The sequence below is a fragment of the Symphalangus syndactylus genome, chromosome 14, assembly GCF_028878055.3.
Source record: "Symphalangus syndactylus isolate Jambi chromosome 14, NHGRI_mSymSyn1-v2.1_pri, whole genome shotgun sequence".
NCBI lineage: Eukaryota > Metazoa > Chordata > Mammalia > Primates > Hylobatidae > Symphalangus > Symphalangus syndactylus.
This window is the reverse complement of record NC_072436.2, coordinates 52,726,035-52,753,783: the sequence shown is the minus strand read 5'-3', so window position 1 is coordinate 52,753,783 and position 27,749 is coordinate 52,726,035. Positions and strand designations below refer to the sequence as shown.

General features: G+C 38.3%; 1 protein-coding gene across 2 annotated transcripts in view; it reads left to right on the top strand.

The window, feature by feature from the left end:
* Positions 1 to 27,749, top strand: part of EIF5B (eukaryotic translation initiation factor 5B) — a 62,745-nt gene that overhangs the window by 4,303 nt on the left and 30,693 nt on the right. For both annotated transcript variants that reach the window (XM_055242360.2, XM_055242361.2), the window contains exons 2-7: positions 18,709 to 18,834; positions 18,938 to 19,022; positions 19,623 to 20,298; positions 22,125 to 22,336; positions 22,744 to 22,894; positions 27,194 to 27,292. In XM_055242360.2, the coding sequence (XP_055098335.1) occupies positions 18,709 to 18,834; positions 18,938 to 19,022; positions 19,623 to 20,298; positions 22,125 to 22,336; positions 22,744 to 22,894; positions 27,194 to 27,292 (1,349 nt within the window). The remainder of the gene's footprint in view (positions 1 to 18,708; positions 18,835 to 18,937; positions 19,023 to 19,622; positions 20,299 to 22,124; positions 22,337 to 22,743; positions 22,895 to 27,193; positions 27,293 to 27,749) is intronic.

Here is a 27,749-nt window from a genome sequence, read left to right as displayed (position 1 = left end):
CTTAAATTCCTAAGGAACACAAAAGGCTTTTGTGTATGCGGGTTATATCTACCAGTTACAAGTATTACAAACTAAAACTGAAAAGTTCTTTAAATATTTGATTTAAAAATAAAAATAAACTTACATTATTATACATAACATTATTAAATAGCCATATTTTCAAAAATAGAAGAGCTAAGCGTTTTTGCAAACATCTTCACTATTATAACTTAATAGAAGATAGATCCTCACATTTGCTTATGCGTTTGATCTGCAGCATCGTCACACATTTAGCTTCTGAAAAACTCCCATGTATAGTTGTGAGAAAATGAGAATGAAAAAAGCTAGTATCCTCTTAGTATTATTTTGAAAATAGTTTTGACCCCCTAAAATAGTTTAGACTCCCTAAAGAGATCTTGGGAATGAATTTGAGGACTGCTGGCCTAGGGATTTCTGAACTAGATTTAGGCATTTGTGAGACATTTCTCAAGCTGTTTGACCATCATTCATGTATGTCTTACAGGTGCTGAGAATGCTTGAGAATCACTTAAAGGCAACTGAAGACATGTGGGCATGTTAATGTTCTTGATATTTTAACACTTTGAGATTTTTCCTTTTTTTTTTTAAATGTAATAGTTGCCAAGGTAAATATCAGTTGAGATTGATTTTAATTGGGAGTCCATTAAGTTTATAGGTTATTTGTGACACTTGACGTCTTTATGGTGTTGAATCATTCCATTCAAGAAATATATTGAGATTTAAGCACTTGAGTGCCAGATATTTTTCTGGATGCTAGAAATATATTTGTGAACAAATAAGTAATATGATTTGCCTCTCCATTTAGTTGGTTAATTTAATTGTATAACAGTAAAATATTATTATTTTCTTCATTTTAATCTTTAGGATTTGGCTTTTTCCCATGTATCTCAGAATTTTTGTTGCTATTAATGTAATCATTCCTCCCCCTCCTTTTTTTTTTTTTTTCTGGTAAATCATAAGCTTTTTGTCTCCTTTTCTCCTTCCTTTCTGTTGAGAGACAGAATCTCACTGTCACCCAGGCTAGAGTGCAATGGTGTGATCATCGCTCACTGTAACCTTGAACTCATGGACTCAAGCAGTCCTCCCTCCTCAGCCTCCCCAGTAGCTAGGACTGCAGGCATACACCACTGTACTCAGCTAATTTTTAAAAATTTTTTGTAGAGATGGGGTCTCGCTTCGTTGCCTAGGCTGGTCTTCAGCTCCTGGCCTCAAGTGGTCCTCCCATCTCAGCCTCTCAAAGTGTTGGGATTACAGGTATAAGCCACTGTGCCTGGCCTGGGTTGTCTTTCTGTCTGTCCTTCCTTCCTTCCTTCCTTCCTTCCTTCCTTCCTTCCTTCCTTCCTTCCTTTCTTCCTTCCTTTCTTTCTCTTTCTCTCTCTCTCTCTCTTTTTCTTTCTTTCTTTCACTGGGTCTTACTCTGTTGGCCAGGCTGGAGTGCAGTGGCGTGATATTGGCTCACTGCAACCTCCGCCTCCCGGGTTCAAGCAATTCTCACGCCTCAGCCTCCCAAGTGGCTGGGACTACAGTGCCACCATGCCCGGCTGATTTTTGTATTTTTAGTAGAGATGCAGTTTCACCATGTTGGCCAGGCTGGTCTCGAAATCCTGACCTTAGGTGATCCACCCGCCTTGGCTTCCCAAGGTGCTGGGATTACAGGCGTGAGCCACCGCACCCAGCCTGGGTTGTATTTTTGTTGTTGGGTTGTAAGAGGTCTTGATATAGTCTGGATAGTAGATCCTTATCAGATATATGATTTGCAGATACTTTCTCTGATTTCTGTAGTTTGTTTTTTCCATTGTCTTTTAAAAGTTTCTTTTTCACAAAAGTTTTAAATTTTGTTGAAGTCCAGTTTATTTTTGTTGTTGTTGCTTGCGTTTTGGTGTTGTATCTAAGAGAATCTGCTGCCAAATCCATGGTCGTGAAGATTTACCTATATGTTTTGTTAAGAGTTTTATTGCCGGCCGGGCACGGTGGCTCACGCCTGTAATCCCAGCACTTTTGGAGGCCAAGGCAGGTGGATCACCTGAGGTCAGGAGTTCGAGACCAGCCTGGCCAACATGGCGAAACCGTGTCTCTACTAAAAATACGAAAATTAGTCGGGCGTGGTAGCACGCACCTGTAGTCCCAGCTACCAGGGAGGCTGAGGCAGGAGAATTGCTTGAACCTGGAAGGCGGAGGTTGCAGTGAGCCAAGATTGCACCACTGCACTCTAGCCTGGGTGACAGAGTGAGACTCCATCTCAAAAAATAATAATAAAAAAAAAACTTTTATTGCCTTACCTCTTGCATTTTGGTCTTTGTTCCAGTTTGAATTAATTGTTATATATGGTATGATGTAGGGGTTCATCTGCATTCTTTTTTTTTTTTTTTTTGAGACGGAGTCTCACTCTGTCGCCCAGGCTGGAGTGCAGTGGCGCGATCTCAGCTCACTGCAAGCTCCGCCTCCCAGGTTCACGCCATTCTCCTGCCTCAGCCTCCCAAGTAGCTGGGACTACAGGCACCTGCTACCACACCTGGCTAATTTTTTGTATTTTTAGTAGAGACAGGGTTTCACCATGTTAGCCAGGATGGGTCTCGATCTCCTGACCTCGTTATCCGCCCGCCTCGGCCTCCCAAAGTGCTGGGATTACAGGTGTGAGCCACTGCACCTGGCCTGCATTCTTTTATATACGGATATCTAGTTGTCCTAGTACCATTTGCTGAAGAGAAGATTTCTTTCCCTATTGAAAGGTTTTGGCACCCTTGTCAGATCATTAGATGCTAGATATATGGATTTATTTCTGGACTTTAAATTTTATTTCTTTGATCTGTATGTCTGTGTCAGTGTTGCCACCACAGTTTGTTGTTGTTGTTAAGTTTATGTTTCTGGTTTTTTTTTGAAACGAAGTCTCACTCTGTCACCCAGGCTGGAGTACAGTGGTGTGATCTCTGCTCACTGCAACGTCCGTCTCCTGGGTTCAAGGGATTCTTCTGCCTCAGCCTCTGGAGTAGCTGGGATTTTAGGTGTGCGCCACCAGGCCTGGCTAATATTTGTGTTTTTAGTAGAGACAGGGTCTCACCATGTTGGCCAGGCTGGTCTCAAACTCTTGACCTCAAATGATCCACCTGCTTCAGCTTCCCAAAGTACTGGGATTATAGATGTGAGCCACTGCATCCAGCCGGCACCACAGTTTTGATTACTGTGGTGTGAATTTCCTAATATGAAAAATTTCAAACATATACAAAAGTAGAATAGTCTAATGAACAAACATGTGTCCATCACCCAGGTTGAAATTCATTCATAAATCTCATTTCATATGTATTCTGCCCCCTCCTTTCTTTTCTCCATTATCTTGATACAACCTCAGACATTTGTAAATATTTCAATAAATTATATAATGTATTATAAGAAACATTTATATCTTAAATATAAATTTTTAGAAGTGGTACATTTCATTTATTTGGAAAATTCACATACAATGGAATCCTTGTCTGTGTTGTCAGATAAATGAAATATCATTGTACTTTTTCAGAGGCATTTAAACTAGTGTTTCAATTTATTGCTTCAGAAAATTCCATTTGGAAGTTTTATGATCAAAAGTACAGTGATTATTATAGTGTTAGACATGTTTTTTATTAAACTGCTGTGTTGAAACTGGTTAGCCTTGCCTGTTGTTTGAGAGTTGTGATTGCCATTCCAGAATAGGACTTTTTCCTTATTTATTAGTGCCTATTTGAAACGTCTAACATGTGACTGGGCATGGTGGTGGCTTGCGCCTGTAATCGCAGAACTTTGGGAGGCCGTGGCAGGTGGATCAGTTGAGCGTAGGAGTTGGAGACCAGCCTGGCCAACATAGCGAAACCCCGTCTCTACTAAAAATACAAAAAATTAGCCAGGTGTGGTGGTGCATGCCTGTAATCCCAGCTACTTGGGAGGCTGAGGCACAAGAATTGCTTGAACCCAGGAGGTGGAGGTTGCAGTGAGCCAGGATTGCACCACTGCACTGCAACCTGGGCAATGGAGTGAGACTGTCTCAAAAAAAAAAAAAAAAAAAAAAAAAAAGGGAATGTCTGACATGCCTTTCTGGTTGCCACTTGTAGAAGATAGGTAGGTGGGCCGGGTGCGGTGGCTCACGTCTGTAATCCCAGCAGTTTGGGAGGCTGAAGCAGGAGGATTGCTTGAGGCCAGGAGTTTAAGACCAGCCCGTGCAACATGGGGAGACCCCGTCTCTACCCCCTAAAAAAAAATAGCTGAGTATGGTGGTGTGTGCCTGTGGTCTCAGCTACTCAGGAGGCTGAGGTGGGAGGATTGGTGGAGCCTTGGGAGGTCAAGGCTGCAGTGAGCCATGTTTGTGCCACTGCACTCCAGCCTGGGTGACAGAGCTAGACCATGTCTCAAAAAAAAAAAAAATGCGGTGAATTGGGAATACAAACCGGAGTTTTCTGTTCTCAAAGGGCGTTACATTTTAACGTAGCAAATAGGCATATGCACAGATAATACAGAGCGAAGTGCTGAAGGGAGAAAATGGAGTATGAGAATACCACCCTCGAGATTTCACATTTGCCTCTTAAAGTTATTGTTTATGCATCTTTAAAATCCTTTTCTAATTAAGTTTGCCATCAAGAGAGCGTGCAGATTGGAAGGAATGGGAGTATGCTGTGTGTTTCTGTGTCTCTAGAGTACCAAGGGTGACCATGAGGAATATTTGAGATCTTCGGTTGCTCCTGTATTGCCAGTAATTTTGTACACAGGTGCAGCCAGACCATTCTAATGATGGTATTCACCAAATTGGTTATTCAGAAATCTGGTCTTGAGAGTGGTTGTCTACATAAAAATTCTTGTTAAAATTTATTAGTAATTATTAGTTTGTTAATATTAATGATTTATTAAGATTAGAGTGCCAGGCACAATACAAGTTAGGTGGGGAAAATCCTTTAACAGTGATTAAGGATCAGAGTCAACTTCTATAGAGTACAGAGACTGCGTTTGCTTTGAGCACTTACCATGTGATCAGTTATTTTAGAACAAAAGTTTATCTTTTTTGTCTTTTTTTTTTTTTTTTTTTTTTTTTTTTTTTTTTTTTTTTTGAGAAGGTGTCTCCAGCAATCTCAGCTCACTGCAAGCTCCACCTCCCGGATTGACGCCATTCTCCTGCCTCAGCCTCTCGAGTAGCTGGGACTACAGGTGCCCGCCACCACGCCCAGATAATTTTTTGTATTTTTAAGTAGAGATGGGGTTTCATCGCGTTAGCCAGGATGGTCTCAATCTCCTGACCTCGTGATCCACCCGCCTCGACCTCCCAAAGTGCTGGGATTACAGGTGTGAGCCACTGTGCCCAGCCCGTATAAGTTGTATCTTAAGGTGTTTATTGAGAATGTGGATCTGAATTTTTATCAATATTATATATATCTTCAGACATAATCCTAAATATAAACTTGTATCTCTGTAATTATGAAACCCGAAATATTCTTTTTTTTTTTTTATTTTATTTTATTGAGACAGGATCCCACCCTGTCGCCCAGGCTGGAGTGCAGTGGTCTGATCATAGCTCAATGCAGCTTTGATCTCCTGGGCTCAAGCGACCCTCCCCCTACCTTGGCCTCCTGAGTATCTGGGACTACAGACACATGCCACCACACCCAGCTAATTTTTTTGATTTTTAGTAGAGATGAGGTCTTGGTATATTGCCCAGGCTGGTTTTGAACTCCTGAACTCAAGTGATGTACCTGCCTTGGCCTCCCAAAGTGTTGGGATTACAGCCATGAGCCACTGTGCCAGGCCCCCAAATAGTCTTATATCAAATAGTAACAAATATAAAATTTTGTAAAGTTCCAATCTGCAGTATTGATTTGAAAGATGATGCCACGTTGTTGAATCTAAATCAGGGCTTCTCAAACTTTGTTCACCTGGGGATCTTGTTAGAATGGAGATTTTGGTTCAGTAGATCTGGGGTGGGGGTCTGAGATTCTGCATTTTTCAGTGTTTTTTTTTTTTAACAGGCCTGAGATTTTGCATTTTCAATAAGGTGATGATACTGATGCTGCTTGTTCTATAACTATACTTTGAGTAGTAGGATCTAAATGACCATTTTCATTGTGAATGTATTGCCTCTTATAATGGGATTTCTTTTGAGTTCAGCATGCCTGAACTAGCAAGAGCTCAATTCTTCTGATACTTTTTTTTTATTTGAACTAGTGATTTTGAGAGATTTTTATATGACAGATTCTTCTCTTGACAAAAAGGTTTAATTTATGTATTAAGTGTGCATCTGATCTTTTTGATCAACCGGAAACAATTTTGGGGGGTAGGGGCTGTAAACAAAACCTTGGGTTGCTGTTCTATGACAGTATACTGTGATAAGGTGGCTATCTATATTCATCTTAAATCTTTATTATCAAATTAAAATTTAAAACAGACAGGTAAAACAGAAGTTGCCAGAGAGAATTTTGAAGCTTCTGAAATCCCTGCAACTCTGTGTTTCTCCCCACTTAATCCAGTTTGTAAAAGCTGTAATGATCTGATAGTTAGACATACTGGAATCTATAATACATATGAACTTAGGATATGTGTATCGGGGGGTCTACAAGATTTGTATTCTTATCAAATTAATGTATCATATATTTAGAAAATAAAGGATTAGGTTGAATTTTGTAGAAGGTGATAAGATACACATTACCCTTTGCATTGCATTGTATAATATAGTAGCAGTATGGTTTCATATCCCTTTTAAAGGAGTCACGACTTCATAAGGACATCGTAAGCTGGGAGGGTTTTCTTTTGAGACATAGCTAGTTCTCAGCTTATTGATTGTAGTACTTGTGCCATAACTTCATTAAGGGACTCGAGAGTGAAAACTGTTGAGATTTGTGGTTATAAGTGGTGGGGGCCACTGAGGAGCAATGACTTCTGGGCTTTCCCATCTTTTGTCTTGTTTTTCCTCTTTTTATATGTAATCGTTGATGATCAAGGATGTTCTGGGTAAGAAGATGAAGACTGGGGAAATGAGATGTCAGAAGGCAACCTGTAGAGAAGGTGGGACTGAATTTCCCAATTTCTCTTATTGCAGCTGTTACTGCTGAGATAGAGTTAAGAATGAAGAGAAGGATTCCCTCTTATGCTCTTCTTCTTGTTTACTATTATTAAGAGTTTTGGCAGGGAGGGGCAGAAGTCAAAGTAAGTGAAAAAGGGCAGCAACAGTGTTATATGCGACTTACCCTTCCTTTAATACTTTGAGGTTTTGGACAATTTGTCCATCAACTTGGGGATGGGGACGGAGGAAGGAGTGGTGTAGTTTGGATTTTACACTTCTACCAACATGCTGTCCATTACTATAGGCCCTGGTATTGATTAGGAATAGGAAGAAATATGGGGGTGCTTCAGTTATTATTGTACCATAACAAGTCATCCCAAACAGTGGCTTAAAACAAGAAAACTTGTGATTATCTTTCATGGTTCTGGAGGTTGACTGGGCTTAATCAGCTGGAGTTGTCAGCTGGAGCATCTCTATTTGATCTCTCCACCTGACCTGGACATCCCCATTAGCTTGGCAGTGAGCATTCCAAGAGACAGGAAGCTGCCAGGTTAAGGCCTAGGCCTAGGCCTAGAAACTATAACAAAAGTTGCATCCTTCTATTTAGCAAGCAGTCATACAACTCCCACATTAAAGGAGATAGACCTCCACCTCTCAAAGAGTGTCAGAGATATTTTGGGCCAGGTTTTAAAACCTCTGCAGTGGGTAAAGGGACATGGGAGCAGAGAGGTTGGTAAAAAGGAGTCTTAGACATCTTGGAGATTTTCAAGTGTGGAATAATTTGGAAAGGAGTTGAATTTCCTGTGTTTCTTGTCTAACTTTACATTGATTACGCAAGTTTTCAGTGGAAAATACCTGTCAGTATCAAATGAAATTTGCTGAATTTGGAATTGAGAGGAGATTTGTACATGAGGTTAATTTTCCTTTTACTTTGCAGTGAACAATTTTTTGTAATATGTGTCTTTAAAAGGCTTTGTACTATATTGGTCTCAAGGTGAAGTACTTGTCTTACTTTTTATTTTTACATATGATTTTTATTTAATTCCAAAAGCCAAAGTTGAGTACATGCCTGCACACACAATAAAGAAATACTGTTTTTATACAACTGGAAAAATACAAGTTGTATTTTGTTCTTGACACATAATAATTATACATATTTATAGGTTACAATGTGATATTTTGGTATCTGTATACATTGTGTAATGATCAGATCAGGATGATTAGCATATCTATCACATCAAACACTTGTCATTTCTTTGTGATAAGAACATTCCAAATTCTCTTTTCTAGCTGTTTTGAAGTATAATACATTATTGTTAACTGTAGTCATCCTACTGTGAAGTAGAACACCAGAACTTATTCTCCTAACTGTAACCTTGTACCTGTTGACCAACCTCTCCTCATTCCCTCTCCTTCCTACTCTTCCCAGTGTCTGGTAACCACTATTCTACTCTCTACTTTTATGAAATCAACTTTTTTTGATTCCGCATATGAATGAGATCATGCAGTATTTGTCTTTCTGTATATGGCATCTTTCACTTAACATAATTACATCCAAGTTCATATGTGTTGTCACAAAATGACAGGATTTCATTCTTTTTTATGGATGAATAGTATTCGCACTGTGTAGACGTACATTTTCTTTATCCATTCATCTGTTATGGACGTTTAGGTTGATTCCATATCTTGGCTGTTGTAAACAGTGCTGCAGTAAATGTGGGAGTGTAAATATTCTTCAGCATAGCAATTTCATTTCCTTTGGCTATATAGACCCAATAGTGGAATTGTTAGATTATATGATAGTTCTGTTTTTTTTGAGGAACTTCTATACTGTTGTCTCTAATGGCTGTACTAATTTATATTTCCACCAACAGTGTATAATAGTTCTTTTTTCTCCATATTCTCGCCATATTATTTTTTGTCTTTTTGTGAAAGCTAGTCTAAGGTGTGGTGATATCTCATTGTGGTTTTGATTTGCATTTCCCTGATGTTTAATAAATGTTGAGTATTTTTTTCATATACCTGGTGCCCATTTTTATGTCTTCCTATTCTGATCTTTTGCCCATTGTTTAGTTGGATTATTTGCTTTTTTGCTATTGTTGTTTTGAGTTCCATATGTATTCTGGATATTAACCCCTTGTTAGATGCATAGTGTGTGAATATTTTCTCCCATTCTGTAGGCTGTCTCTGCACTCTATTGGTTGTTTCCTTTATTGTATTTGTCAGTTTTTGCTTTTGTTGCTTGAGCTTTTGAGGTCTTATTCAAACAATGTCATGAAGCGTCTCTCCTGTTTTCTTCTAATAGTTTCATAGTTTTTGATTTTACATTTAAGTCTTTAATTCATTTTGAGTTGATTTTTGTTAAGTAGTGAGATGAGAATGAAGAAATAAAGAATAAATAACATGTTTTTAAAAGACTCCTTCATTAAACATCATTTTAACTCCACATTACTGAGTTTAATAGAAATTAAGATACTAGAAAAAGATTATAGATTTCTTCTTATTTTTGTAACTTATAAAAATGGATAAAAGGGCCAGGCATGGTGGCTCACACCGTAATCCCAGCACTTTGAGAGGCCAAGGCAGGTGGATCACTTGAGCCCAGTAATCACTGTAGTTTTCATGTTTTATTTTTGGTCACTGTAGTTTTGCCTTTTCTAGAAATTCATATAAATAGAATGATAGAGTACATAGTCTTTTTTGGCTGACTGGGTTTCACTTAGTACAGTATACTTTTGAGATTCATCTATGTTAGTGCTTGTAGCATTAGTGCTTCCCTTTTATTACCCAGTAGTATTATTCCATTGCCTGGATATATGACAATTTGTTTATATATTATCTGGTAGATGGATATTTGGGTTGTTTCCAGCTTTTCCTGACTTTGAGTAAAGCTGCAATGAACATTTGAGTATAAGTCTTTGTGTGGCCATGTATTTTCATTTCTCTTAGGTAAATACCTAGGAGTGGGATTGCTGGGTCGTATGGTTAAGTGTATATTTAACAAGAAGCTGTCAAACTCTCTTCCAAAGTGACTGCCATTTTTGCATTCCCTCTAGGGATGTATGTGTTCCAGTTACTCCATATCCTGTCTCAACACTTGGTATTATTACCAATCTTTAATTTTAGGATTTCTAGTGGCTGTGTAGTGACATATCATTGTGGGTTTTTTTGTTTGTTTGTTTGTTTTTTGTTTTCGTTTGTTTGTTTGTTTGTTTTTGAGACGAAGTCTCACTCTGTTGCCCAGGCTGGAGTCGTGATCTTGGCTCACTGCAACCTTTGTTTACAAGGTTCAAGCAATTCTCTTGCCTCAGCCTCCTGAGTACCTGGGATTACAGGCACGAGCCACCATGCCCAGCTACTTTTTTTGTATTTTTAGTAGAGACGGGGTTTTGCCTTGTCAGCCAGGCTGGTCTTGAACTCCTGACCTCATGTGATCTACCCACCTCGGCCTCCCAAAGTGCTGGAATTACAGGCGTGAGCCACCACACCCTGCCTTTATTGTAGTTTTAATTTATGCTTCCTTATTAGTGATAACATCTTGTCATGTGTTTGTCATTCTTTCACTTCATTGGTTATGTGTCTGTTCAAATCATTTTCCCATTTAAAAAATTGTGTTGTTTCTTCATAGGCAAATCCTTTATGAGATATATGTATTGCAGATATTTTCTCTCACTCTTTGCTGTGCCTTTTCTTTTCTTCATTTTTTTTGAGACGGAGTTTCGCTCTTGTTGCCCAGGCTGGAGTGCAGTGGTGTGATCTCAGCTCACTGCAACCTCAGCCTCCTGGGTTCAAGCGATTCTCCTGCCTCAGCTTCCTGAGTAGCTGGGATTACCGGCGTGCACCACCATGCCTGCCTAACTTTGTATTTTTAGTAGAGATGGAGTTTTGCCATGTTGGTCAGGCTGGTCTCCAACTCCCAACCTCAGGTGATCTGCCTGCTTTGGCCTCCCAAAGTGCTGGGATTACAGGTGTGAGCCACCACGCCCAGCCTGTGTTGCCTTTTCATTTTGCTAATTGTGTCTTTTTTTTTTTTTTTTTTTTTTTTTGACAGAGTTTTGCTCTGTTGCTCAGGCTGGAGCACAGTGACGCTCGTGCCTTAGCTTCTTGAGCAGGTGGGATTACAGGCATGTGCCACCACGCCTGGCTAATTTTTTTTTCTACTTTTTTTAGTAGAAACAGGATTTCACCATATTGGCCAGGGTGGTCTCAAACTCCTGGCCTCAAAGTGATCCACCCACCTCCCAAAGTGCTAAGATTACAGGTGTGAGCTACTGTGCCTGGCCTATTTTGTTAACAGTGTCTTTTTTAAAGTTAAACTTTTATTTCAAGATTATTATAGATTCATATGCAGTTGAGACAGGGTCTCACTCTGTCATTCAAGTTGGAGTGCAGTGGCACAATCGTGGCTCATCATAGCCTCCCTCTCCTGGGCTGTCAATCCTCCCACCCCAGCCATTGGAGTAGCTGAAAGTACAGGCACATGCCACTATGCCTGGCTAATTTCTTCTTTTTTTTTTTTTTTTTTTTTTTGAGACTGGAGTGCAGTGGCATGATCTCAGCTCACTGCATCCTCTACCTCCTGGGTTCAAGCGATTCTTCTGCCTCAGCCTCCTGAGTAGCTGAGACTACAGGCGTGCACCACCACACCCGGCTAATTTTTGTATTTTTAGTAAAGACGGGATTTCACCATATTGGCCAGGCTGGTCTCGAACTCCTGACCTTGTGATCCACCAGCCTCAGCCTCCCAAAGTGCTGGGATTACAGGCGTGAGCCACCGCGTCTGGACTGCCTGGCTAATTTCTTTGTAGATTACTGTAGAGTCGGGTTTTGCCATGTTGCCAGTCTGATCTAGAACTCCTGGGCTCAAGCAATCCACCCACCTTGGCTTCCCAAAGTGCTGGGACTACAGGCGTGAGCCACTGTGCCCAACCATTACACAGATAATGACATTGATACAGTCCACTGATTATATTCAGGTTTGCCCAGTTTCATTTATACTCTTTGTGTTCGTGTGTGTGTGTTTGTATATTTAGTTCTATACAATATTATTACATGTGTAGGTTTGTATATCCATTACACAGTCAAGATGCAGAATATCAGTGCAAAAATCCCTCATGTTGTACATTTGTAACCACCTCCTTCCTGTACTCTCTATCACCTGTCTCTAACCTCAAGTGTCTTGTATGTTTCTAAAGTTTTGTCCTTTCAAAAATGTTGTATTAATGGAATTAAGTATGTATGTGACCTTTTGAGGTTGGCTTCTTTCTACTCAGCCTAATTCTCTTGAGATTTATCGAAGTTGTGTGTATCAATGGTTCATTTCATTTTATTGATGAATAATATTTCATGGAATGGAAATGAACCACTGTCTATTCAACCATTCACCTATTAAAGGACATGTGGGTTGTTTCCAGTTTTTGGCTATTGAAAATAAAATTGCTATGAACTTCTGTCTACAAATTTCTCCATGAACATAAATTTTTGTTATTTAGGTATAAATGTAAAAGAATGCAGTTGCTGGGTTATGTGGTAAGTACATTTTTAGTTTTGCAAGAAACTGATAGACTATTTTCCAGAGTGGCATTGCCATTTTGTATTTCTACCAGCAGTGTATCAATTTTCCAGTTCCCTTCTATCCTTACCAGTATTGGTTATTATCACTATTATGGGGGAGGAGGGCATTCTCATTGGTATGTAGTGATTCGTATGTAGTGATATCCCATTGTGGTTTTAATTTGTATTTCCCAAATAGCTAATGATGTGAACATTTATTTGCCATCTGTATATCTGCAGTGGAATGTCTTTTTGTGCCTTTTGCCCATTTTTTAATTAGATTGTTTGGATTTATTTTACTGTTGAGTTTTGAGAGTTTTGGGTATATTCTAGTTGTTAATCCTTGTGGTTTGGAAATATTTTTTCCCATTTTGTAACTTGTTTTTCATTCCTTTAACATAGTCTTTCACAGCAAAAGTTTTTAATTTTGATGAGTTACACTTCTTTTGGATTGTGCTTTTAGTTTCAAGTCTTAACTCTTAACTCTTTGCTTAGTGCTAGATCTGAAAAATATTTTACTCTTTTCCTAAAAGTTTATGCTTTTATTTATTTATTTTTTAAGTACATCATATATCTTGGGTTCACTCTTGGATAAGGACTGAGGGTAAAGTTCATTTTTGTGTGATAGATAGGTGTCCATTTGCTCTAGCACTGTTTGTTAAAGAGGCTACCCTCTGCTTTTGCACCTGTGTCAAAAATTAATTGGTTGTACTTTTTTTTTTTTTTTTTTTTGAGACAGTGTCTCCGTCTGTCACCCAGGCCAGAGTGCAGTGGTGCTATCTCAGCTCACTGCAACTTCTGCCTCCTGGGTTCAAGAGATTCTCCTGCTTCAGCCTCCTGAGTAGCTGGGATTACAGGCGCCTGCCGCCATACCCAGCTACTTTTTGTATTTTTTAGTGGAGACGGAGTTTTACCATGTTGGCCAGGCCAGTCTCGAACTCCTGACCTCAACTGATGCACCCGCCTCGGCCTCCCAAAGTGTTGGGATTATAGGCGTGAGTCACTGCGCCTCGCCTAAATGGTTATACTTCTGTGGGACTGTTTTTGGGTTCTCTCTCTTCTCTTGTCTTGATCTGTGTCTATTCCTTTGCCAGTACCAAGAGCTTTGGTTAAGTCTTGAAATCTGGTAGTGTGATTCCTCACATTTTAGTCTTTTTTCAAAATTGGTTTAGCCATTCTAGTTTCTTTGCCTTTTCATATAAATATTAGAATAACCTTGTCTCTATTGGCTATGTCCTAAAAATCTTGCTGAGATTTTTATTGGAATTTCGTTAAACCTGTATATCATTTTAGGGCTGATTGTCGTCTTTACTGTGTTGAGTCTCATAGCCCATGAACATGGCATGTCTCTTCACTTAGTCAAGTGTTGGATTTCTTTCACAAGCATTTTGTAATTTTCCACATATAAATACTTTACATGTTTTGTTAGATTTAAGTATGTTACTTTCTTTGGAATAACTATAAGTAACATGATTGGTTTTTTCCCCCTCAGTTTTTTTGTTTTTTGGGTTTTTTTTTTTTTTTTTGAGACAGAGTCTCGCTCTGTTGCCCAGGCTGGAGTGCAGTGGTGTGATCTCAGCTCACTGCAACCTCCATCTCCCAGGTTCAAGCAATTCTCCTGCCCCAGCTTCCCGAGTAGCTGGGATTACAGGCATGTGCCACCTAATTTTTGTATTTTTAGTAGAGACGGGGTTTCACCATCTTGGCCAGGCTGTTCTCTAACTTCTGACCTCAGATGATCCACCAGCCTTGGCCTTCCAAATTGCTGGGATTACAGGCGTGAGGCACCGCACCCAGCCTCCCCGCTCAGTTTTTAAAAAATAAACTTTAATTTGTAGAAGTTTTAGATTGTGAAGATAATACAGAGTCTCCATATGCCCCACACCTAGTTTCCTCTGTTGTTACTATATTAGCATGGTACAGTTGTTTCAATCAACGAATCAATATTGTTAAGCGAAGTACATACTTCGTGTAGATTTCTTTAGTTTTTCTCTACTGTCCTGTATCTGTTCCAGGGTCCTATACAGGATGCCACATTACATTTAGTCGTCATTTATCCTTAGGTCTGTCTTATCTGTGATAGTTTCTCAGATTTCATTATATCACTGATGTCGATGTTGATCACTTGGCTGAGGCTGTGTTTGTCAGATTTCTACATTATAATGTTACTCTTTTCTTCCTCTTTCTATATTGTACTCTTTGGAATGAAATCACTGTACACAGCTCATAGTTTAGGAGTGGAAAATTATGTTCCACCTCCTTGAGGATGGAATTCTGCATATTTAGCTTTCTTCTGCACACGTTTGTCTCTTCCCCATTTATTTACTTAATCATTTCTTTCTAATAGTATGACTAGTGGAATTATTTCATACTTTAGCTTATAATTTAATATTGTTATTTAATTTGTTCTTCTAATTAATTAACATATCAATTTGTTGCTCCCATTGCCCATTGGTAGCTCTTTCAGTTGGCTCATGTGTCCCTTTGTCGTAGACTCAACATTGTGTGTGTGTTTTTTTGTGTGTTTTGGCATTTTCTTGTTTGTTTGTTTTTTGTTTTTAAATCATTTCCTTACTTCCTACCATTACACAGTGCTCCAGGCTTATTTTGTCTATGTCCAGCCCCTGCCCCAGAATCAGTCATTTTGCTTTCTTACCAGGAATTGGTATTGTCAGTTTCTTGGATTTTAGCAACTCTGATAGGTATATACCACTATCTCTTTGTTTTAATTTGCATTTCCCCAGTGACAAATGATGATTAACATTTTTCATCTACTCCTCCTGCCCCTAATTTGACAAGGTGACTGCCCATATTTTAATTGGGTTGTTATTGTTGAGTTTTAAGAGTTCTCTGTGTATTTTGGATACAGGTCTTTCAGCTAGTAGTGCTTTGCAAATATCTCTTTCAGTCTGTGATTAGTGTTTTCATCTTAATACTAGTATCCTTCTCAGAGCTCTATTTCTGGGCTGCCTGGTCTGTTGCCTTGATCTATGTGTCTCTTCTTTCACCAGTACTACACTGTCTTGATAGTAGCTTTATAATAAATCTTAAAATTGAGTAATGAGTCTTGCAGCTTTGTTCTTCAGTATTATGTTGACTTATGCTAAGTCTTTTGCCTTTCTATGTAAACTGTAGGAATTTCATAGCTATGTTTGAATTTTTTAAGCAAGTAATAAACTAGATTATTTCCCATTTTTTAGGAAGGCAGTAGAACCTGGTGTTAAAATTTGGGCTTGAATTCTTGGTATGCTACTTTGTAGCTGGGTGGCCTTTAAAAAATTACCATCTTTAAGAATAATTTTATGTAATTGTTATGAATATTAAGTGACAGTGTATATATTATGTCTAGGCATTGGTCAGCACAATGCCTGAATATAAGCATATTACAAAAACTGTTTATCTTATATTGTTAGCCACAAAAAGCCTTTCAGACTTAATAATGTACAAATGTAGTCCTATACACTGTTATCCTAGAGATGTTTATTGATGAATTCTCCAGAAATATAGCTAATCACAAGAAGATTCTTGAAGCTATTTTGATGAGGTGGATATAGTTTGGGTGAGAGCAGATAAATTTTTGGTAATGAGATGCCAAACTTCAGCCTTCTCTGCACATGCAGTTGTCAGAAGCTGCTGTAGTCTGAAATGTTGCCGGAGATGCCTTTGGGGATACTCCTGGGAGATGCTGGGGCAGACTTAGGTTCTTGTTACCTGAGGAGACCTGAGAATTGTCCTTGATTCTTCCTTACTCCTTTCTATATTCATCCTGTTGATCACTTAAGTGTTGTTGATTCTATTCCCTTAATATTTATCTAACTCATTTACATCTTGCCTGCCACTGGTGCAAGTCAGGTGCTCATTGTTTCTCATTACAGTTACTACAGAAGCTTCCTAACTGGTCTCCTTGCTTCCGGACTAGTCAGGATTCAGCCCTGCCACTCATCATATCAGATGTAGCATTCACAAATACTTTTTTTTGTTTGTTTTTTTAGACAGGGTTTTACTCAGTGGCACAATTCTAGCTTACTGCAGCCTCAACCTCCTGGGCTCAGGTAATTCAGGTAATCTTCCCACCGCAGCCTCCCAAGTAGCTGGGACAAGAGGCATGCGCCACCATGCCTGGCTAATTTTTATATATTTTTTAGAGACGGGCTTTCACAGTGTTGGCCAGGCTGGTCTCGAACTCCTGGGCTCAAGTGATCTGCCTGCCTCAGCCTCCCAAAGTGCTGGGATTACAGATGTGAGACACTGCATCCAGGCCTAAAATGCAAATTGGATTATGTCAGCAGAAGTAAGACATCTGGCTATGGAATCAGACTTCCTGGATTCAAATCCCATATCTCTGACTCGTGTGATCCTGGGCAGATTCTCTGTGCCTCAGTTAGTAGTTATTTCATCTATAAAGGAAGAAGAATGACAGTGCTCAGATCTGGTGCACAATTACCTGGAAATATTGTTGCTAAAAATATACTGCCTGGCTCCCCCCTCAGCTTCTGGTTCCCTCTATCTTGGGTGCGGTCAATAAATACATAATGCCCAAACATTTCTTGGGTGGTTCAGATGCCTTTTGTGAGCCCTCTTGAGGCATAACACACCTTGTTGCCTTTAGGCTTTTGTACTTACTGTGTCTTGGTATGTGTACTACCCCTTTTGCTAAGAATAAGGTGCCTCTGACTTTCCCATTCTGGATTTGGTACTGTAGGAAGTCACCACTACTGCAGCAGATCAGTGTCAAATTATCTAAAATATAGGAAGAAAAGGAGCACATTTCAGTTCTGGCCAACTATTTATAAAAGCATTAAGTTCTCTTACTTCAAGGCATTTAACATTTTGCAATTTGTGGTTTACTGGTTTGCTGTCTATCTTCCCTGTTAAGCTCCTTAAGGCTAAATTCTATATCCTCAATGTCTTGTCATATAATCTTTTAATTATATTTATAATATGGTTGAAAGTTACTTCTCTTTAGAAATTTTCTTTACTGAGGCTGGGCACGGTGGCTCACGCCTGTAATCCCAGCACTTTGGGAGGCCGAGGGTGGCAGATCACAAGGTCAGGAGTTTGAGACCAGCCTGGCCAATATGGTGAAACCCCGTCTGTACTTAAAATACAAAAGAAAAAATTAACTGGGCGTGGTGGCGGGCTCCTGTAGTCCCAGCTACTCGGGAGGTTGAGGCAGGAGAATCGCTTGAACCCGGGAGGTGGAGGTTGCAGTGAGCCAAGATCAGGCCACTTGCACTCCAGCCTAGGCGACAAGAGTGAGACTCCGTGTCAGAAAAAGAAACCAAAAAAAAAGAAATTTTCTTCACTGAACTAAAGCGTCTCTTTACAAGGCGTCCATTATAAAGGCCACGTTACCATGAGTTGTTTTCTTACTGTGCCATTCATTTGGATTCATCTGCCTTTGCTACTTGTACATTTTAGACTGGACCGCCTTCATTTTCTGTAGGTTTTAGCTAGAACTTAATTTGGTTTACTCCAAGTAAGTTGTTAGGTGAGGACATTGTTGGATGGATCCAGAAATGAAACCAGGAGCAAGCAGGTTTAATTCTGGATTTTTGGTTAAGTATTTTATTTAGTGAATCATTCCTAATTCATTTATATTTGAATGTGTGGTTTTGTTTTTCTCAGGACATTCAATCCTTGTGCATTTTAGTTTTCCCATTGGTAAAATGAGATAATAGGCTAGATGACTGATCTCTAAACTTCCTTCCAACTCTGAAATTTCTGCTATTCCATGTAAAAATGCACAGGGGTCCAAATACTTAGGTGGTGTTATTGATAGTCGAGAAATAAGACTTGTTTTATGTTTTAAGATCTCTCCATTTTATAAATAACTTCTTTCAGACACACAAAAAACCTTTGGTATCTGCAAAAGTTAATTTCCTTTTCTTGATTACCCTGATTTTTTTCTGGAGCTTTTCATTATCTCTCCCTTATTTGAGTGTAATCCAGAAACTTCACTGAAGCAGATGTAGGGAGGCTGATAAGTAGATGTAACTTGAACTTGCCAAATGGTTTTTCTCATTGTGCTGCTAATGCATGAAAAAGGTTAAAATGATAAAATCTATGTAAATGAATGATTATTTTGCTTTTGAGTAACATTTAGGATGTCTTTGTTTTCATTTAAGCGCCAAGGATGACATTGATCTTGATGCCTTGGCTGCAGAAATAGAAGGAGCTGGTGCTGCCAAAGAACAGGAGCCTCAAAAGTCAAAAGGCAAAAAGAAAAAAGAGAAAAAAAAGCAGGACTTTGAGTAAGTATATTTTAAATATATTTGATTTTTATTTGTTTTGGTACTGGATTCACTTAATAAAAACTATACCAGTGCTTCACAATGTACTTTAATCCTTTTCTAGTGAAGATGATATCCTGAAAGAACTGGAAGAATTGTCTTTGGAAGCTCAAGGCATCAAAGCTGACAGAGAAACTGTTGCAGTGAAGGTGAAAGACAGACCTTTGTTACCTATTCGTATTTCGTATTCTATTCTTGCTTCTTAATGTTGGTTTGGGGAGCTGTATTTGGAAACTTTTGAGCAGTGTACAATATGTTATTTAAAAGCTTCTATGAAATCTGATGCCAAAGGGAAAAATAGGAATGTAAAGGTTATCTTGTGGTATGTTGCTTGTTCATAAAATTGGTACATTTGGAGATAATGATGTAATCACTCATTCCACCTTCAGTTTTCTCTGTTGTTTCTTTTTCATCCTTCGAATTTGGATAAGCCTCAGAGTAATGGGAAAATCATAGATATTTTTTCTTCTTTCAACTTGTCCCTTAGGCTTTGTAAGGTTAGTAAATGAGTGGTGATTAGTGCCTGTTTCAGGAGCCTCTGGATTCTGCAATTTACAATGATGCGAGATGTGTCTGAGGCCAAGGCCAACCTCTCTTGCTTGTTTGAATTTTATATTCCTGTGAAAAAGACTTTGAAAAAGATTTTGAAATCATTTTGAGATTTTAAAAAAATGTTTACTTAATGAAGCACATGACTCTGGTCTCAATTATAATTCTGTTAATTTTTTCTAACAATGGAAATTCTTTAGCCAACAGAAAACAATGAAGAGGAATTCACCTCAAAAGATAAAAAGAAGAAAGGACAGAAGGGCAAAAAACAGAGTTTTGATGATAATGATAGCGAAGAATTGGAAGATAAAGATTCAAAATCAAAAAAGACTGCAAAACCGAAAGTGGAAATGTACTCTGGGAGTGATGATGATGATGATGATTTTAACAAACTTCCTAAAAAAGCTAAAGGGAAAGCTCAAAAATCAAATAAGAAGTGGGATGGGTCAGAAGAGGATGAGGATAACAGTAAAAAAATTAAAGAGTGTTCAAGAGTAAATTCTTCTGGTGAAAGTGGTGATGAATCAGATGAATTTTTGCAATCTAGAAAAGGACAGAAAAAAAATCAGAAAAACAAGCCAGGTCCTAACATAGAAAGTGGGAATGAAGATGATGACTCCTCCTTCAAAATTAAGACAGTGGCCCAAAAGAAGGCAGAAAAGAAGGAGCGTGAGAGAAAAAAGCGGGATGAAGAAAAAGCGAAACTGCGGAAGCTGAAAGAGAAAGAAGAGTTAGAAACAGGTAAAAAGGATCAGAGTAAACAAAAGGAATCTCAAAGGAAATCTGAAGAAGAAACTGTAAAATCTAAAGTGACTCTTGATACTGGAGTAATTCCTGCCTCTGAAGAGAAAGCAGAGACTCCCACAGCTGCAGAAGGTTGGTTAATACTTTAAAGGAAAGAGCAAAAGGCTTTTGATTCACAGTATAAGTTGTAATCATTATGTCCGAAGGTCATTTTGTTATTTGTCCATGGGTATAAAGGCACTTTATTGTAAGGAGCCATCTAAAAAATTACATCTAAGTATTTGACTTGATTTGCATTGTTAATTCTTTACATATATAGTATAAATATCTTTCAGGTTATTTATGTACAGACTGGAATTTTTATATAATTTCATTATGAAAACTATTTTTTTGCTGTTGATAAAGACTATAGAAGTTACTTAATGAAAAATTTATTCTTCCTTTCTGATAACTCGGTGTCAGATAATATTTGAATTCTTTCCTGTCTTTAAAAACCTAGTTGAATTTATGAAATTCACAAAGAAATGTTTTCATGAAGTTGCTAATATTTTCTGCTTCACTTAAAACTCAACATGCTAAAATTAGTGTCTTGTAAGCAATAATGAGCCATTTTTTTAACAACTAATTATAAAATAAAAGTTCTAGCTAATTTCTTCCTCTTATTTAGAATGAAAATAGCTAAAGATCAGATGGTTTGCATGGCCATACTGTATTCTTAAAACAGTAGTTTTTTGGCTGGGCGCGGTGGCTCACGCCTGTAATCCCAGCACTTTGGGAGGCCGAGGCGGATCATGAGGTCAGGAGATTGAGACCATCCTGGCTAACATGGTGAAACCCCATCTCTACTAAAAATACAAAAATTAGCCGGGCATGGTGGCGGGCGCCTGTAGTCCCAGCTACTCGGGAGGCTGAGGCAGGAGAATGGCGTGAACCCAGGAGGCAGAGCTTGCAGTGAGCGGAGATCGCATCACTGCACTCCAGCCTGGGTGACGGTGAGACTCCGTCTCAAAAAACAAACAAGCAAAAGCAGTAGTTTTTCTTTTGACTGGAAAACTTTTAATGGGAAAATTGACACAACTTTTTTTTTTGAGACGGAATTTCACTCTTGTTGCCTAGGCTGGAGTGCAATGACATGATCTCAGCTCACTGCAACTTCCTCTTCCCAGGTTCAAGTGATTCTCCTGTCTCAGCCTCCCAGGTAGCTGGGATTACAGGAGCCCGCCACCATGCCCAACTAATTTTTGTATTTTTACTAGAGATGGGGTTTCGTCATGTTGGCCAGGCTGGTCTCGAACTCCTGACCTCAGGTGATCCATGCACCTCAGCCTCCCAAAGTGTTGGGATTACAGGCGTGAGCCACCGTGCCCAGCAATTTTTTTAAATGCTAGCATTTTTAGTATCTGGATATATTTGAGGAGGAACACCATGAAAGTAACTTCGTAGCTTTTAATTCTTTAGAGTTCTTGGAGTATAACTACCTATATTTTTGTATTTTATCCTACTAATACCCTCTAAAGTGGACATCATTCTCATTAGCTCCATCTTGTAGAAGTGAAATTAGCTACAGAACTTAGGTGGGTGTTAGTTCATTCTGATTGTTAGAACTTCATATAGGCATCTGTTGGATACCAGCCACTCAGGTACCATGAATTAAGAGATACATTAGGTACAGGATTGCCCTTTTGTTGCTGACAGTATCCTTCTGTCTTACGGTATTCCTCAGGACATCTGAGACCAACACCAGCATTGCAGACTTCTCAGGAGGCCATCTGTGAGTTACTCTGAGCTATTATAGTTACCGAAGTGCTCAGGATGCCTTGATGCCTGTAGAACTTAGCCTGCTGCTGGCATCAGCTTTGGCCCGTTATGGTCCTTGAATTCTGATTGGGTTTTGCTCGTCATCACCACAGGGAATTGTTTTTTCATTTCAATGCTTTGCCTTTATTCTTTTTTGGTAGATGACAATGAAGGAGACAAAAAGAAGAAAGATAAGAAGAAAAAGAAAGGAGAAAAGGAAGAGAAAGAGAAGAAAAAAGGACCTAGCAAAGCCACTGTTAAAGCTATGCAAGAAGCTCTGGCTAAGCTTAAAGAGGAAGAAGAAAGACAGAAGAGAGAAGAGGAAGAACGTATAAAACGGCTTGAAGAATTAGAAGCCAAGCGTAAAGAAGAGGTATGTTTTCATGAAGTTGGTAACATTGATATTGTGTTTAACTTAAAATCTATTCTCTGTAAAATATCTTTAATCTTCTAATTCTGAGAATTTCATAGTGCATGGTAATTCAGTTATATTATTGTTCCGATACAAATAATAAGATGAAGAGGTACAGCACATCTTATCTTTATTTTCTCAAGAACAGACTGCTTGATACATAAGTTGCTTATGTATCATTGCCAATAATCTGATGTGATATTAATTAATAATCATGTATAACATTTAAAATACTTTGATTTGGAATCTCCTTACATAATACTTTGCATGTGTCTCGAGAGATTTATTTGAAGTTTGGATTGTTTACATTTGAATTTTATAGTTCATTAAATGAATACAGGTTTTGTCTGACATGTACTCTTTTATAGGAACGACTGGAACAAGAAAAAAGGGAAAGGAAAAAGCAAAAAGAAAAAGAAAGAAAAGAACGCTTGAAAAAAGAAGGGAAACTTTTAACTAAATCCCAGAGAGAAGCCAAAGCCAGAGCCGAAGCTACTCTTAAACTCCTACAAGCTCAGGGTGAGTGGTACTCTTCAATAACTGAATGGTCAGAGAGCTCTGCACATGCAGTTATATTCCTTAATGTTCAGAAGGGGAATGGAATTTGCATCAGGACAGTTCCTATGAAAATCTGTGAAAAAGTTCAGTAAAACGTAAGGAATAGGTGATGTCATTTCATTGTTTAGGAAGATGACATCTACATGAGGATAAAAATTTATATGTAAATGATATTATGTCTGAATAAGTTATCCTCCCACAAACAAGAATAGTGATAATAATAGAATGAGTCCCTGTGTACCTATCAGCCAGCTTCAACAATTAGGACCATTTGACATTCTTGTTTTGTACCTCTCCATCTACTTTTTATCCTAGCATGTTTTAAAGTGAATCCCCAAAAATAAAATACAGTGATTCCCAGACAGCATATTAGTTTGCCCACATGACCACGGTGGAAAAGTATTCATGACCATTTTTTTTTTAACCTTTTCCTTATTTTCTGACGCAACAAGATATCCCAGGTTCATCTTGCATGGGCTGAGACCTGGAATCGGTTGTTTATCCAAAGAGCTTTTGTTCCTTTTAGAGGGTAATAGTGTTTAGAGATCACAACTGGGCATATAATTTATTACTTTTTTGAAAGGTAAGATGATTTAAAATAGTGTCTTTGCTCCAGTGAGAAGAATATATTGGGACCTCTCTTAAATTTCCTGTTCCCGTGTTCCCTAGATTTTTATATTACAGTCATTTTGGTGTTTATGCTATAATTACAGTAATAGCTACCATTTGTTGTGTGCTTAGTGTGTAACTGATGCTACAATGTCTTTGACATTGTCTATTTTTCCCTCATAAAAAATCTTATAGCTATTTTTACTTCCATTATATAGATGAAGAAATAGTGGTTCAGAATGTAAACAGCTTACCCAAGGCCACAGAGCTGAAATTTAAGCTGGTCTGTGCAACTTTTTCTTACACATATGTTCAGCTAGGAGTATTAGATGTGAAGAAACCCAGTACTTAGATTTTAGAAAGTTTTATTCTTAATGGAGAATATAGCTTTTGTAAAATTTTAAATGAAATTAGGTACAAACTTGAATATAGTTAGCATTCATACATCAGATTTCATCGGTGACTACTGGAGAGGCTAAAAGCACCCATGAAGAAATTGAGATGGGACCAAGCAGGGAGTAATTTGCCAGTCTCAAAAATGCTGTTTTAAGGAGCAGTTAGACTTGTAGTTACGGAAATTACAGTGTAAAATTGTGGACTTTAGCATCAGTCTTCAGCATAGGCTTGTAAGAGATGATCTCTCAAGTGGCATCCCTGACCCTGGTCTCCTACTTTTCATAGTGTTGTCCAATGTTTACCATCTTATTAGTTCCCTATTGTCTATTAATAAGAGTCCAAATTCCTTAGCTTGACATTCAAGGTCTCCCCCTCCTCCCGCCCACAGCCCACTCATGTGAATCATCTCATTAAAAGATCCTACAGTGTTGTTTCATCGTATGTTTGAAAGACAGCTGCTTACCACATTTATTACCTAGAATATTGTAAAACTTATTCATTGAGCTAAAAATGTACTCTCAGAGAGTGTAGGCATCTGCAGATGTTTTCATATAATTACTCTGAAATGTGCAGCAGGTTAACTTTTCAATCATCCTTTAGCGTGTGACTACTAAGCATATATATATACACACACACACATACACACACGAGTACTTTATCAATAATTTGTAATAAACTCATTTCAGGCAAAGAGCTTCTTCAAGAACTTGATTGTTATGTCTCAGTTTGCAAAGTGAATGGAATGTCTAAACACATACAAGTCTTGGTGTGTTGATTCCAAGTACAGCAGCTTATTTGAGAGTCCAAGACTAGAGCAGTAGTCAGTTGATTAAATCTAGGGTGTTATTGGGACCCCCTTCAGGTAATTCAGCCTACAGTTTCCCCTCAGGCCTATGCTTTTCATCTTAGTAGGTGTAGGCTGCTAGGCAAGGAAAACTTAAAGTGATGATCTCTGCATTCTCAGCTGGCTTTATCCTCTTTCTTTGGTTTGCTTAAGGTATTTGTCTTACCAGTCATAGCTATGGTTTTACCATTCTAGCCATTCTTCAGTACATGCACAACACACATCCATATACATTCCTACTTTAGAGATAACATTTTTAGTCATTTTCTTTTATTAGTGACTTCATTCAAAATCCCATGGTATACAATTTCTGTTGTCTTTATTCTAAGGCTTCTGCCCATAGTGAGAGACTGGGTCAGTAATACAGTAATCTGTAGATTCAGTTCAATCCCAGTCAAAATCACAGCATGGTATTTTGTAGCTATCTATCAACTAGTTCTAAAATGGATATGAAGAGACCAGAGAGTTAGAATGGCCAAAATATGATTGAAAAAGGAGAACAAACTTAGAATACGTGATTTCAAGGCTTAGTATAAAGCTATAGGAATTAATACAGTGTGATATTGCCAGAAAGATAGACAAACAGATAGTCTATACATGGTTAGTATATAGGTGAAAGGTAATTCAGTGGATAAAATACAGTATTTGTAGCAAGTGGTACTAGAACAATTGGACATCTGTATGCAGAAAAACCCAAAACTAGTTTTAATCCCCACTATATAAAAATTGACCCAAATGGGTATCATATGTAAATGTAAAATATACAATAATACTTTCAGAGGAAAACATAGGAGGATATCTTGTGTTAGGCAGAGTACTTAGATAGGACTCTAAACTATACATTTTGAGAAAGACCAGTTCAGAGCAGAAAGAGTAGTTTCCTGTAAAACCATGTGACTATATTTAAACATTTTATAAACTTGAAGAAATAGGTTTGCACAGGCTGGGTGCAGTGGCTCACGCCTGTAATCCCAGCACATTGGGAGGCTGAGGTGGGCGGATCACCTGAGGTCAGGAGTCCAAGACCAGCCTGGCCAACATGATGAAACCCTGCCTCTACTGAAAGATACATTTTGAGAAAGACCAGTTCAGAACTTTTCTCTGCAAAAGACACTGTCAAGAGAATTCCAAGACAGTACCTCCAAATCAGATATCTGAGAAAGAATTAACATCCAAAATATATAAAGACTTCTCAAAATTCAACTATAAGAAAACCAATAAGTTCATTTAAAAATGGGCAAAAGGTATCAACAGACACTTTCACCAGGAAGCTGTATGCATCTGAAAAGAATGTTCTAAAAAAAGAGAAACCTTTACCACATTCAGAGCAGTTGAAACTCTTTTTTTTTTTTTTTTTTTTTTTTTTTCATTTTTTTGAGACAGAGTTTCACTCTTATTGCCCAGACTGGAGTGCAATGGCGCAATCTCGGCTCACTGCAACCTCTGCCTCCCAGGTTCAAATGATTCTCCCGCCTCAGCCTCCCGAGTAGCTGGGATTATAGGCACCCACCACCACAATATATTTTTTTTATATATAATTTTTTGTATTTTTAGTAGAGATGGGGTTTCACCATGTTGGCCAGGATGGTCCTGGACTCCTGACCTCGGGTGATCCACCCACCTCAGCTTCCCAAAGTGCTGGGATTACAGGCGTGAGCCGTCGCGCCTGGCCAAAACTCTTCTGCATTACTGGTGAGAATGCAAGATAGTATAGCCACTTTGGAAAACAACTGGCAGTGTCTTTATAAAAATTAAGGTCATATTTACCTTATGTTTCATCATTCACACTACAAAATATTTGCCCAAGAGAAATGTTCACACACAAACCTGTCTGAAAATGTTCATACCTGCTTTATTCATAATTGCAAAAAACCAGAAACAACTCAAATGTCCTTCAGCTGTTGAATGGATAAGCAAAACTGTGATATATCCATACAATGGAATGCTGCCCAACAATAAAAAGAAATGAAGTATTGACGTGCAACAGAGTGAGTGAGTCTCAAATCCATTATGATGATAGAGGCCAGACTGTGAGATTCCATTTATGTGACATTTTAGAAATAGCAAATCTTTTGGTTGGAGAACAGATCAGTGGTTACCAGAGGCTAAGAAGGTAAGGAGGGTTTGACTACACGGAGCAGCACAGGGTGATGGAGTGATGGAGCTTTTCTGCATCTTCATTGTGGTGGTGATACACATATCAAAACTCTCACTGTACGTAAAAAAAGGATTTTTACTGTATGTAAATTTTAAAATACCTTATATGAAAAAGATACAAGTTTTTCCATGAATATCCTTTCATATTTTAGAGTATGTGTCTCTGTGGTGAATGAAATGGTATCCTTTAAATAGTACTTCTTAGGTGACATGCAAGTAGTATAAGCCTGAAGTTTTTCATTTTTATCCCTCAGGTGTTGAAGTGCCATCAAAAGACTCTTTGCCAAAGAAGAGGCCAATTTATGAAGATAAAAAGAGGAAAAAAATACCACAGCAGCTAGAAAGTAAAGAAGGTTTGTATACAAAATAGCCTCTAATTTAGGAAATATTTTGTTTGCCTTTCCCCCACAATCTTCAAAACAGTGTCTGTAAAGAAGAAAGGAAAAAATCCGAAATGCATATTGAAACTTATTTTCTAAACTTATTTCTTATTAATGCCATTATTCTCACTTGATTCAAATGACAAGCTAATGGAAAAAGTATTTTACCTTGAAAAATCTGGGTTCTATCCTATGAATATTGTAACTGTTGTTAACTCTGAGAAGTACAACTACCATTCTTATCTTTCCTTGGTTTCCTTCTTAGCCTTCTGTGATTTTTGTATTTTATTTATTGAGCAGAAAGAGTAGTTTCCTGTAAAACATATGACTATATTTAAACATTTTATAAACTTGAAGAAATAGGTTTGCACAGGCTGGGCGCAGTGGCTCACGCCTGTAATCCCAGCACATTGGGAGGCTGAGGTGGGCA